At 38.7% G+C, this 14,312-nt stretch overlaps 1 protein-coding gene across 13 annotated transcripts in view; it reads right to left on the bottom strand.

Annotated features, from left to right (window-relative positions):
- UNC13B (unc-13 homolog B) overlaps positions 1–14,312 on the bottom strand; it is a 190,240-nt gene that overhangs the window by 84,249 nt on the left and 91,679 nt on the right. For all 13 annotated transcript variants that reach the window (XM_069476550.1, XM_069476548.1, XM_069476553.1 and 10 more), the window contains one exon: positions 1,080–1,415. In XM_069476550.1, the coding sequence (XP_069332651.1) occupies positions 1,080–1,415 (336 nt within the window). The remainder of the gene's footprint in view (positions 1–1,079; positions 1,416–14,312) is intronic.

Genomic DNA, 14,312 nt, shown 5'->3' with positions numbered 1-14,312 from the left:
TCTTGCCTATTAATTTAGATGAGCCACCAGAGATAACTAGAATCCAAAAAAAGAAGGAGAAAAGAAAATAAGTTTGTCACTTCAGAAAGGTACGTGGACTTATCCATTAATCCAATGGTGGAGTAGAAGCACCAACCATTCCCTAATTTTTACCATGTAATCAGCATTCACTGTTCTGGTCTTTTAATGAGAGGTTTTATTATTAGAACTTAGAATCAGAATCTAAGTCACACTCAGCCCTTATCACTCTACTGCAGTGGTTTTCAACTGAGGGCAATTTCCCACCCCTGCCAGGGGAAATCTGTCAGGAGAGAGTTTTGGTTGTCACAGCTGGGGGTTGCTACTAGCATCTAGTGTGTAGAGGCCAGTGCTGCTACTAAACATCCTATTATACATATAACAGCTCCCCACAATTATCTGGCCCAAAATGTCAATAGTGCCAAGTCTGAGAAACCCTCCTCTGCTCCAACCTGTCAGTTACCCTAACCAATTTAGCTCAATAACACTCAGACTCTGTATTAAGCTTCATTATAAGAAAGTCAAACAGACATATTTTAAATTTTTCTTCCTTTGGATACCAATTGCCAGACACACTGCTAGGCTCTGAGGAGGCAGAGGGGTAGGTTAAATCTGGCTTCGAGATCAATTCTTTCTTATCTCTGTCCTGGTTTTCTTAGCCAGAGTATAATAAAATGTTCACCAAAAAGGTTAAAACATTAATAGGCTAGGAAGTCAGCCAAAGCACCAAAAGCAGCTCTATAGAATGAAATAACTTGGCTCAGGTCAGTTCCAGACTCAGAGGCTGCCATGTACGGCGTCAACTAAAGAGCCATGCTCTACAGGCTCAAGAAGTCCCGGTACACTGCAGCTCACCAACTGCAAAGAACCCAAGTGTTCTTCAGAGATCTCTAAAATATTACACCAAAAATCAAAGGAAGCAATGCATAATTGAGCCTGAGTGTCTTGACTACCACCATACCCAGCTACAGAGAAACAAATGAAAAGCACTTTTATTCAGCAATACTACAGGGCAGCTACTGAGCAAGCCATGTGAGCTCCTCAAGGCAGCTATCACCTACCTCTCCTGGGGGCCTAATACGTGGTCTTTGTGTAGCACCAGATCCGGGGGAGGATGGGTTGTGGCATCTTCTTTCATCTCCTTGAGCTCACATGTTATTCCCTTGTTCTCACATGATATCCCCTTTTCGGCTTCACCTGTTACTTCCCAGGTTTTCTCTTGTTCTCCAAAACCTGCTTGGCCATCTCTGGAGAGGCTGCCAGAACTGTGGCAGGAATGAATTGAGTCCCTCTCCCGACGGTCATCATCTTGTTCATGGTACTGGTCTAGTTCACTCAGCTGAGAGCTTCCTTGACTCACATTACAAGAGGAGCCATACCTACTACTGCTGGTGGGGCTGTGAGAATGAGAGAAGGACAGATGAGTAAATACATGCAAACTGGGACCAGGGCAAAAGCATGGATAAATCTAGGAGATGATGATTATATCAGTGGCAAGAATCACAAATAGGAGGTTCCTAGGAAGACAGGACCAAACTTGACAATCTAGAGGAATTAGTCTCTATTCAGCAGACCACAACAGGAAAAAAACACAACATGCTGGGTTCTCCAACAGCACTTAACCTCAGCCCTACACTTGACTTTGAAGGACATTTCATCTTAATGTGCTATTTGCGAGTAGGATTAAAAATTATTACAAAAGTCTGTTACTTATTCCTAAAATTCTTTAGTCTTCTAAAGAAACTTGTCCAGTGGCTATGATTAAAATTTTCTAATTTCCACATGATAAAGTGGAGTGAATGAACTCCATTCTTTTTTTCTATTTTTATTAAATTGAGGTCCCCATTTCTTCCTCTATAATTATTAATGTATATGCCTGTACCTTAAGATGAGCAGAGGAGAGTGGACATGTTCCTTCAATTATCATCTCAGCCTCCTCATCTGCAGAATGAGGTAATAGAAGCCATTGGGAGATGGAGGCCAGGACCAAGAAATCCCACAGGAGAATGGTCTCATCACCATGAATGCTACAAGTATATCTCTGGCAGCATAGGAGTGATCCAAACATGAACTTGCCCATCTGTAACTGAGCTACGCTCAGGGAAAGGCTCAGTTTTGGATAAAGTGGACAAAGCTCAACTCCAGGATCTACGTCAGAGCCACATTCATGCATCTCTGTACCTGAAGAGAGGTCAGCCCGCTCCATCTCAATCACCTAAATTTCTATGCCCAGAAAGAAAAATCTGTTCCCCTGTTATGAGATAGCAGTTATAGCAAAGAAAGTGACAGTGATAACAGCAAGAAGGGCAGAGTGGTGGAAAGAAAAGCCATATCCAGAAGTTATTCCCTTGAGCCTTATAGCCCTATCATCTAAAGCATGGGTCCCCAACCTATGGTGAGTTGTATAATTATTTCATTATATATTACAGCATAATAATAGAAATAAAGTGCACAATAAATGTAATTTGCTTGAATTATCCCAAAACCATCCCTCACCACCCCCCGCCAAGGTCCATGGAAAAACTGTCTTTCATGAAAACAGTCCCTGGTGCCAAAAAGGCTGGGGACTGCTAATCTAAAGGATTGGTCCTTTTGACAGCAGAGGGACTTAGTGATGATCTATGAGATATATCCCAGCCCATCTGGATACTTCAATCCCAAGTTAGGCATCCTCATTTTATTACTGGTATCCTGCTGAAAAGCTTCCATGCAAAAGGACAGGGAATTTTCTTACCAGAGTCAAGCCTTTAGCTAAAGGGCTTATATTTACTGTTGGCCAAATGAAGATAAATCATTGATATTTTCCAATGAAATTTTCCCTAAGTTTCCTCTCAATTACCTGGTATTTTCAGGCTGATTTCTGGTTTCCCTCTCATAGCAGAATAAGTAATAGGTCACTGTTCTGAGTAGTTTCCAACACACATATACATACAAATATACTCATACAAACATGTTTAATACACACACACAATCTCTAAAGCCCCTAATCCCTTTGGACAAATTTGGGCCTGAGGCCAAGGTAACATTCTTAACTGCATTGTATGGTGCTTCTTCTTAGGGGAGAGAACAGTACCTTCTGTAAACAGACCCTGCACAATGCTCCAGACTGAAGAACTACAACAAAGGATAGGTCTGAGTTCCCGCAAGACTTTACTCAAAGCTCTTGTTAGATACTAGTCTTAAGGATGGTAAAAGGCAGAGACTATGCAGAGACTAAGCTATGCAAATCCATGAGGATATGGATCATCTTAAGCCATCCTTTGCACTTTGTATTTTACTTAATTCCTTCATTGCCACTGGAAAAAGCACCTTAGAAGACTTGAAAAAACAAAGCAAAGCAGGTCATCCCCATCTACTAAAAGATATACGTGCCTAAGGCCCAAGGAAGCCTCCCGGCCTATCATGTAGTTGTAGTTAATATATACCACCAACTACTTGCTGCCTGTTCCTTCTTTCCCCTCTCCATTTCCCGTTATATATGGCAGAGCAAACCAGAGCAATTAAATCTCAGGGCCCAGCCTTTCCTTTAGGCAGGAAGCGCCTTGTTCCAATAAATGAATTACATTTGGCACTAGAGAGAAGGAAGAGGATGAAAATATCCACACATTAGTTCTTGTTACTTAATCCCTAATTAACATGAAGCTCGGGTGCTAGGAAAGACACAGGAAGGATAAAAAAGCAAACTACGACTCATCTACCACTAAGTCACATGCATCATCATAAATGGTCAATTCCTTAAAGCCATTTATGATGCTTCAGTTGAGAACAGGCCTTTTGTTGGTCATTGTTTCCTTGATGCCATTCAGAGTGACTGGCTGCTGTACATTCAAAACAGAGTCAGTGCTAGCAGGCACTACCTCCTCTTCTTGTTTTTCTGGCTGGTGAATTAGCTCAGAGACAGTGTAGTGCTCTTCCTCATGTTTCCCTGAAGGACAGGTGGGGCCAGAGAGGTTGCCTTTGGTATCCCAGTGTTCCTTAGATGCTGGGATTTCCTGCTGCTTTTCCACTTCTCCAGGCCCTGAAACCTCCGGAGCACAGACACTTGGCTTGGCTTCTAGCTGCTCAGAGGTCCCAGAAGGCTGAGTATAGACCTTAGCTGACTCAGCATTGGCCTCAGCTATTTGAGCGGACTCCAAAGCTTTGTCAGCCTTAATGGAGTTAAGGTCCTGATCACTGCTAACATCTAAAACTGGAGGGGAAGATTCTGTAGGCATTTGTTCAGGGACTTCTTTGTTTTCTTTTGCCAATGGAAATGAACGATCCAGCTTCTTTCCAAACCCTAGTTTTGGATCACTTCCCAGCACACTCTCTTTCCCCTCACTACCTCCCTCAAATAGAGTTGACAACTTCTTAAAACTGGATATTAAACCAGTCTCTGCTGCTCTATTGCCCGACGGAGAAGGTGAGGAAAAAAGAGAGCTCAGTGATTTCCCATGGTCAGTAGCAGAGGATGGGAAGCGGAGCTTTGGCCAGCTGGTTATGTTTGGGATCTCAAAACGAGGTCTTGGCTGCTCTGTTTCCTGGGGGACTGCAGGTGGATCTTTTTGGGCATGAAGTATCTCACAACTTTCTTCAGCACAAAGCCCAGGTTTCTCCAGTGGAGGATGAGGAAAGTGCCCTTGGGTTTCCAGGGTGGTGCCCTGACTCACACTTGCCTCACTGAACAGTGCAGTATTGGTTTCTAGTGAATTGGCTGCATGCAGCTCCAAGAAATCTTGGTTTGTGGAGGCAGTTTGAATAGCTGGTTCTGGCTTAAGAGGAAGAGGTGGCTGAATTGGAGGAGGAAGCTCTTCAGCAATATAGGTAGGATCTGGATGCAACTGTGTTGGTGATAAAATATGCTCTGCTTCCAATGATGCCTCTGTGTCTGTACCCTGCAATATTCCCATGTCTCCTTCATCACTCAGAGACAATACTCCTGGCCCAGTATCATCCCCCGAGACAGAAGATGTAGCAATTGTTTCAGAACTTTGGGGTCCTGGAATATTTTCAGGAGTGTTACTGTTTTCCATTTTGGTTATTAATTTAGGATCATCTGTCAAGGTATCTGATTCTGACTTTGCACTAACAACAGTCATTCTACAGTCATCGACAGATTCTAAATTAGGTGCTGCACAGGCAGCTTCTCTCCACAAACCTTCTGAAGGTCCTAATTCTACAGCATCTCTGGAACAATCATTTTGAAGCCGTGAAGTAGCTGGGATAGATGATTCTTGTTTGTATGTCTCTGATCTGGGACTTTTGAAAATTCCAAATAACTCATCTTTCAGTGGCTGAGATGACACACCAGAAGAAAGAGAGAAAAAGGAGTTTTTCTTTGGAGATTTAGGAGAGGAGAAAATTCCAGAGAGTGTTTTGGGAGGTTCAATTAAGCCCCCAGAGAAAGATTTCACTTTGGTCACAAACCCTGAAAGCATTTCTACTGAAGAGCCTAACACTGATTTGTCTTCCTCTTTATCTATATCTCGGTTCTGGAGATGCCCTGCACATTCTGGCTCTGGAGGAGAAGAGGCTGGCTCCAGGATCTGTGGTAAGACCTCATCCGGGGCCTTTTCTAATGGCAAGTTCAATGGGTCACTAGTAAAGCTTTCATTTTGGTGACAGTTAGTACAAGTGTCTAAATCATTTAACTTTTCAAATAAATGGTTATCGTGTGAAAAAGAGTTGGTCAGTGAGTCACTGGGGAAGGTTTTCTGGTTGAAAGCCTCTTCTTCATGGGGAGTTATCCCAAGGGTCTCTGGGCCAATGAGGAATGTTTCAGCCTGTGCCTGATATTCTGGTGAAGGAGGAACAGTATCTTTTTGCAACTGATGCATCTGGAAATCTGTTGAAGATGTCCCTGATCCATTATTAGAACTCAGTTTCCCCTGATAGTCCTTGTCTACACTGAGCTCATCTGCAAGGGAGATAACCTCAGTATAGTTACCAATGGAAATACAAGGTGCCATTTGCTTTTCATGAACTACTTCCTGGGTTATGCTATCTTTATGACCATTGGCACCTTCTCTCGTCATTGTGCCACTGGAGTCTACAGAAACACTTGGCTTTTTACAGGGCTGAGAAGTCACTGGAGCAACAGCTGAAAGGCTTTGTTTTTCCTCAGGAATCTCCTCCTTTTGATCCAAAAAGGGTAAGTTGAAGAAACTAAAAGTAGAGCTTTTATGAGAGAGATCCTTCTTGATGTTTGAGCTCGCAGTGGAAAAAAAGGATGGAAGTGTGAATAGCCCTTCTCCTTGAGATTTGGCTCTTGGTAGAGTAGTAGAGGCTCTGTTCTCAGATTTTTCAGATCCAGTCAGAAAAGAAAATATACTCCTTTTGGTTGGCATCTCTGGTTGGAATGAAGACGTTGTAGTAGTTGAAAAATTCCTGTCCTTGTCAGAAAAGTGATCTTGTTCATTTGAATTTTTTCTGTTCAGAAAATTGGAAGATATTTTATTACTTCCTGAAACTTCTGTCATTGTAGATACACCTCTATTTTCTATGGAAGAACTTCCAGAAGACCCCTTGAGATTACTTGTTGAGAAAGATGAATTAGGTGACTGCTGGATTAGACGGTCTCTGAATGGTACCTCTTTTTCTGTCAAATTATTACCCTGGATCTCTCTAGGTGATGGTTCCATAAGCCCACTGTCATCAATAGTAGTCTGTTTATTCAGACTTCTGACTCTAACCTTCCCTTTAGAGGAAACTGGTGCAGCAGGAAAGTTCCCAATACCCTGGTTAGTTAGCTGTACAAGAGTAGGACTTGACCTAATCTCATCCTTATTAGTCATTGAAGAAACAGGCATATTTTCAGTTGTCTGTATAGGAGATACATTGGTTTTAAAGAAATCCCCAAGGGTACCAAAAAAATTTGAAACACCAGAAGATTCTTTCTTTTCCTGAGATGATATCTTAACGTTTTTATCACCAGTCTTTTCTTCTAAGTTTGGTGATCCTTCTTTATTCACCTGAGTTTTAAAGAGGTTCAAAAATCCAGATGCCTGTTTTTCATTTGTTGTACTTCCTGAAGATTCTTCTCCTCGACCAAAGAGTTTTAATGCACTTTTAAGTAATTTACTCTCAGATTCTTGGGGAGACTGGTCCTGGGGAAGCTCACAATTCTTGTGCTCATCCCTACTACACTGTGGTGCAAGAGGAACTGAAATAGAGTCCATCATAATGATTTCATCATCTTTTATACCTGATTTAGCCTGAGGAGTTGTTTGGCTTACCTGGAAACCAGATTTTAACAAACTTTGTCTTTTCACATGAACACCTTTATTTAAAGGGGATTCTTGCCTTTTATTTTTAGTAAATTCTGGTTGTTGAACCCTGGGTACTGTCTGTCTCTCTGAATCCTTGAGAAGACTTTCTTCTTCGTTTTGGGAGTTACTCCCTAATTGCTTACTCAATATTGACTGAAGACCATCATTTTTGAGCTCTGCTAATTTTGACTGTTGATCCATTTTCTGCACAGCCAAAGACTCTAAGGATTCACTCTTATCAAAATTCAAAGTACTCCCAACTGAGGCACCCAAAACAGAAAATACAGAAGTCACTTTGTTCACTGGTGATGTTTCTTCTGCTTGCTGTGAGCCTTTAGTCATATTTTCAGGATGAACCAAAGAGGCAACTTCTTCAAAGGAAGACTGAAGCCAATGGAAACTAGAAAGGTGAACTGATGCATCTTTAGCTAGAGGCTGGTTCTTATTTCTCTCTCTAATTTGATCTTTATTTAAGACATGATTACTAACAGTCTGGGGCTGATTTCTGAGATCCAATGTACATTCAAGGTCTTCAGGACCATATGGCCTTTCTTTGAAAGATATAAAATCTCCTTTCAACTTTTGAGGCTTATAGCCTGAAAAATCTAATGGTTGATCCCTGTGGCCATTACTTGACTCTTTAAGTACTTGTGAAATGGTTTCTAAATTTAGATGCAACGGTTCCTCACTTCTTGGCAAAGCTACAGATAAATCAAGAGGGTCATCAATTGGTTCCTCTTCAATACACCACAATATTTCATCTTCCTTGTCAGGTACTTTAAAACTACAGGCAGAGATAATGCTGTCACCCAATGTAATACTTGATAGATCATTTGTTTGTAAATCACAATTTAAATACTCTTGATAAGAATAATCAGGTACAAATAAATATGCATACTGCCCAGTAGAGTCAGTGAGGAGAGAATAGATATAGTGACCATCATGAAACATATAATATCCATAATCCCCATCCTCTGATGGCCACCACACTCCATTTTCAAGACAGGATAACCATTCCTGATACTCATAACCAAAACTTGAAAAAACAAAGTTTTCATCTATTCTAAATGACTCTTGATCAACTATGGGGTATACAGTGTTCTCATAATCTGAAGAGCAACTTAAGTCAATGGGCAATTCTTCTAGTGAATTCTTAGTCTCATTCGTTAGAAGATGACCAGAATTTCCATATAATGAGTCAGCTGCCCACACATCACCTCTTAATAAGTAATCTTCATTAAATGCTAACTGGTTGAATGATTCATATGGTAAGTCACACCAAATGACATTGTTTGGATTTGTTCTCCACTCCGAGATATTTGCATTTTGATCTTTTTTGCAAAAATTTTTCACTGGGTTTTCTGAGTCAAGCCACAAGAAAGCATCAGCTGATGGAAATGTATTTTGATTCAACATATAATAAACTGGCTGAAGTTTTCTGGAATTTCTAGAGAAATCTTTTACATCAGAGTCCCATTCAAAACAGAAAGGATTATTCATCTCTTCAAAAGCCTGAGAGTGGTTTGATTTATTAAGAATGTTAATATTTAGTACAGGTGAATTTAACTCATTTGAATTTTCACATAGTGTTGTCTCATGAACATGGTTTGGTGTTGGCCTCTTAGCCAAAGATATCTCTGAGGAGCCTGGCTGAGCACTTGGAGCACAGGGAAGCACCATGTTCTCAGAAGATGGGGAATGCTTTTCATTTTGCTGGTTTTTCCATGTAGGAGGGCAACAATGATTATCAACCAAAGCATCAGATGATGGTATATTTTCTTCAGGTAATAAGCAGCTTTCTATGAAGCCAGACGTTTCATGTTTTTCTTCATGGTTACTAGGGTTCTCAGAAGTCACACATGAAGTAGCAGGGACCTCATCCAAGGATAAATGCTCATCTCCATTCAAACTCTTCATGTTGCCTGAAGACATGAACTTTGTTTCATCTGGTTTACTGTCAGTCATAGTGCTATTTGATATCAGGTTAAATATTCCAGAGATTAAGCTTGGGGTAGTATTCCTGTGATTGGAGTCATCATTTTTCAAATTTAATTCTTGTTTACTAGACAAGTTTTCAGAAGAAAACCTGTTAAATAGACCAGAAAGGAAGCCTCCTTGGGTTTTTTTCCCAGACGTTTTATCTATAACTTTATCTTCACTAATTTCACTAAGCAAAGTAGATTTTGAAACAGTAGAAATAAACTCTAATGAAGAGTTTGATACTATTGAAGATGTCACTTGTATAAGACTCTTATCTTCTCCTGAAGGATCTGAAGTTATATGTTCTATAGGCACAACTCCAGGGATGGCAAAGGCATCTCTTTCATAATTCGCTACTGCTGCATGGTCATTTGGATTTAATTCCTCTATACTCCCCAATTCTCCAAGGTCATCATTAATATTTGTAACTGAATCAGACTTTATTATGTTGAGTTTGGCATCTTCAGGACAATTTATTTGGTCATTCTTATTAATTTCCTCTGTACTGCCCAATTTCCCTAGATCATTATGAATATTTGGAACTGAACTAGATTTTATTGAACTAAGTTTGGCATCTTCATGGCAATTTCTTTGGATCTCCTCATCAGTGTTTACTGCTGAGACATGAAAATTTTGGTCATTTACAGTGATATGGCTGTCAGTGAAAGGAAATTTAAACAAAGGAAAAATGCTTCCTTTCTCTCTTAAATCCTGCTGCTTTTCAGAATGCTCAAGAATTCTAAAAAATGGAATATGTAGTTTTCCACTAAAGGAAAAGGAACGTCCATCTTTCTTAAAGCCCCTTTCCCATTCATCTTCCTCCGACTGGTGAATTTTCATAGATTCTGACAAAGTTTCCTTTGAACAGGTCTCAGGGGAAGTAAGGAAAAACTGGCTAAATGATTTTCTGAGTGGCTCAAGAAAATCATCATCACCAGTAACTTTGTCCTCCTCTACCAGCTTGGAAGAAGCCTCTGTATTGGCAGTTCTACTCCCACCTACAGAAGGATGTCCTAGAGTATCTTTGGCACATAGTTTTGGTTGATCTGGTAATAGAGACTGATCTATACAGGATTTTCCTTCCAACAGACTCTCCACATCGTCTTTCTTACTTGTAGAACTAGCTAAGTTTGGAGGTTCACTGGCCACTTTAGAGGACAACAAATCCTCACTTATGGGCATTTGGAACCAGCCTGTAGTTTCTCCATCACTCCTATTTAAAGCAATGATGCTACTACTGTCATTGTCAAGAGTGCCTTCTCTTTGATTTGACTCCAAACCACACTCAACAAAGCTTTCCTTTCTTGCTGGCTTGCTCTCGTCATCTTTTTTGGTTTCCCCCTTTTCTGAAAAGATCTTTAACGGATTCAACATGCTGAAAACAGACTTTATAACTGAACCCTGACTCTGTGGAGCCGAATCCCTTCTGATAGTTTCTGCTGCATCCTGAAAGTTTAAACTCCCAGTTTTATTGCCCATGTACTCATTTTCAGAGGTTTTGCCATGTCTGCCTGTATTCTTATTATCTTCTGTTTGAGAGGATAAAGGAGATGGCACAGAAAGATCCTTCTCTAATACTGACTTGGCTCTGGGTCTAGATTCCAAATTAATTGTCTCTAGTTGATTAGGAGTTTCTGTTTTCTCTGGAACTAAATAAACCAGCTTTTCCACAGTGGTTGTCAGATGCTTCGTGCCTGAACCCACCCTTTCTGTGAGTGAACTAAACAAAGAACCAACAGCACATTTTACTCCATTCAACTCAGGGAAAGAGATGGCCTTGTCCTTGTCATTATTGACAATGGTTAAAGGTGGTATTTGAACCCCAGGCATTTTCTGTTCTGCATTATTAACAGTACTATAGTGTTTATGTATTTTTTTAGTTTTTGAAAGGGAACCAAATCTGTTAATCTCCTCTTCCTTCTCTGCTAAATATTCCGATACTGTTTCCACCAAACACTGAAGCTCATCCATTGTATCAACATAGTCTTCCTTGGACTCAGCAATAGAGGAAGGGGTCATCTCTTCCATGGAACACCCGGACAGATCTCCAAGTGTTTTTGCATCACAATTCATCCTTTGTAATGGCAATAATGAATCTGCTACATAATACTCTTCAGGAAATTCTCCAATATGATGAACATTGGATGGACACCATGTTGGTGATAGCAAACCTTCCTGCTTATCAGAAATGGGGGAACCCAGAAGTTCATCAGAAGTACTGCTAGTAGAATCTTCAATAGTATCTAATGGAGTGAAATTAAAGACATACTGTTTTGGGCCAGATGACTTTTCACAGTTCTTTAAACAAACAGGCAGATCATAATCATGACTTTCCAACTTAGTGGGCCGTGTGCCACTCCTAACCACAAATCCATTTTTGCAGGGGTGCAAAACTGGGTAATTTTGTTTCTTTTTTTCACTGTGGCAAACGTTACAATTTTCAGTATCAGAATATATATTTTTGGAGTTAGTCTTAGTTCCAGCTCTCTCATATTGCCTTCTTTCACTGTCTTTAAAATGACTGTATAAGGGTGTTTTTTTCCTTCTCCTATCTATTGTATCATATTTCTGAGAATATCTGGAAAAAACAGATGTTTCAAACTTAAGGTCAGTAGAGAATTCTGTTTGTTGGCTCTGAGATGGTATCTTTTTCCAATTCTTGTACTTTGGTTCTTTTTGTTGCCTGTAATATTTATTAGCTTTTGTAAAGGTTCTAATTTCTTTTACCTCTGCTTCCTTTAAGTTTATGTTACTATTTTCTAGAAACTCTTGTGGTATTTTCTCCTCTATCTCCTCATATACGTCTTCTTGCTCTTCATAGTCAACATCAGAGAAAGCTGAAATAATCCTAATTTTGTCATTTTTAGCCTTTAAGCCTTGTCTGATATAAGTGGACAAAATTGGAGGAACAGTCAGGCAAAGAAAAAGGGAGAGACAGGGAAAAGGAAGAAACAAGTTAAAAGATTTAGTGCATGTTCAGTGAGAAGATTAGAATAGTAAAATTACAAATTTGATAAAAATCATTCAGACTGAAAAAATGTGAAAAGGAAATTCACATGTTCGTTAATCAATATTACATCAATGTAGTCACATAGTTTTTTCCACATCAGAAAAAGAACAGCTATAACAACAATTTTTAAATGCTTCAACTGTAACCATGTCATTGGTGAGCTTTTTAAGATTCTTTAATTTTCTAAGAAACAAAAAAGTGAAACATGTTTTATCAATATCTAGAAGGAATTTGCATTGCCAAAGTTTAGAACTGTTAAGTATACCATGAAAATACACCAAGGGATTTCAAGAAACATAAATTTATTGATGAATTTGAGTCTAAAAAGAAGCCAAGTAGTTAACTTGCTGAAAGTTATATTTGAGGCTATATAGCCAAGAATATGGTCAAACATATTTCTTTTAATATGAAAAAATATATACATAATAAAATAATGTTAGACTATCAGCAGAATTCAAACATTGTTACATTACCAAAAACAGTACACTACTTAAAAGCATTTGTTGTTTTGAAATTAAAGGCTACATGCATTAAGAATCACAGTGAAAAGAAAATCTTTCTCTATACTGATTACGACAACAGAAGCTACATGTCCAGCTTAAATCAATGAATATAAAAAAATAGCAGACTTTTCTTTCAGTTAGGTTAGAGACTGCCTGCTTCCTGTGTACTGAGGTAGGGGTGGAGTTTGTCAGCTCAGCATCTTCCTTTTTAGATCTAATATCCAACAGCATTTATTTAGGAAACAGAAACAAGATCTCAGTAATTACTAAAAATCTTCCAAGGTAAGACTGCTATTCTCTTGACCACTCTTCAACACTAGAAATACTTTGGCTATACAATATTCTAACAAAGTCCAACCCTGTTGTCAAACCTCAAATTATGCGAATATTCTGTTATTCTGGACTCATTAGACAAAAGTCCATATGACTGAGTTAGGAAACCCAACTTAACACATTTTTTACATGCAGTTTCATTACTCTCCACTATTCCCCAAAAACTCAAACTAAACTCCAGTCTGGAAGAGGTCATTATAGTTCCAGTGGCTATAGTGAATGTAGCTATTTATTTTTACACTTCTGTATTTACTGGAAAGTACATTTAAACACATTTATTGCCTCAAGATGTTAACTTTCTTCCTAAAAAAGCTACATAATTTAAGGACTTAGAATATTTCCATGAACTAAGTGTGAGCAACAGAAAAGTTTAAAAATCAATGCTAGTGATATAATCTCTTCAAACTTTTAAAGGAGAAATCATTTCAAAATATTAACTTAAAAATGTCTATAAGAAAAGGTTTACTTAAGAATCATGTTAACTTTTCCTATGCTTGAGATGATAAAATACTTACTTTTAAATCTCATTTTATATACTGATACAGTAAAGTTTAACTTACATGAGAACATTAGAGAAAAATTTTAGGAAAAAACATATAACTTAAAGAACATCACTAATGCTCCTCTAAGTGTTATTTATTATAGCAGTAACACAGGAAATAACCAAAATAATAATGAGGTAACGATTAGTAAATTAGTTTGTCCAAATGGAAGAGTATACAGTTGTTTAGGTTGATCTGCCATTGTTACTACTACCCTACACATCTAATGCTTGCAAACACAGAGGTGGGAAAAGGTTCAAAAGAACTTTTTTTTTTTTTGCTATTATGTTTCTTTCTTAAAGTAGGGCAATATAAACAACTAAAATCAAGTATTTAATAAATAAAATATGCAAGCATTCCATTAATAAACCAGCAAGGAGTAGGCACCAACTTCAGTAGGATTCTTGGCATGTTTCTCTTTAGAATCAGATTATGAGTAGCATTCTGTGCTATGGTTGATACATAAAATTTCACTGAAAATATTTTCAGAGATAATAGTAAACTGGGTCAGGATATTGTCTACGAGGTAGATGGCCATCTGAGGCTCTGCATAAAAATTCACCAATGTAGTAGCTTGGTGAGGTGGGCAAAAAAATGAGATCATCCTATGGTCTGTTACATTTTAGAAACTAAAAGTATAAGCTAAATAGGAATGCTTTTTAAAAAACTAACCTTCAAT

The sequence above is a fragment of the Eulemur rufifrons genome, chromosome 7, assembly GCF_041146395.1.
Source record: "Eulemur rufifrons isolate Redbay chromosome 7, OSU_ERuf_1, whole genome shotgun sequence".
Classification (NCBI taxonomy): domain Eukaryota; kingdom Metazoa; phylum Chordata; class Mammalia; order Primates; family Lemuridae; genus Eulemur; species Eulemur rufifrons.
This window is presented reverse-complemented; position numbering and strand designations above follow the sequence as displayed.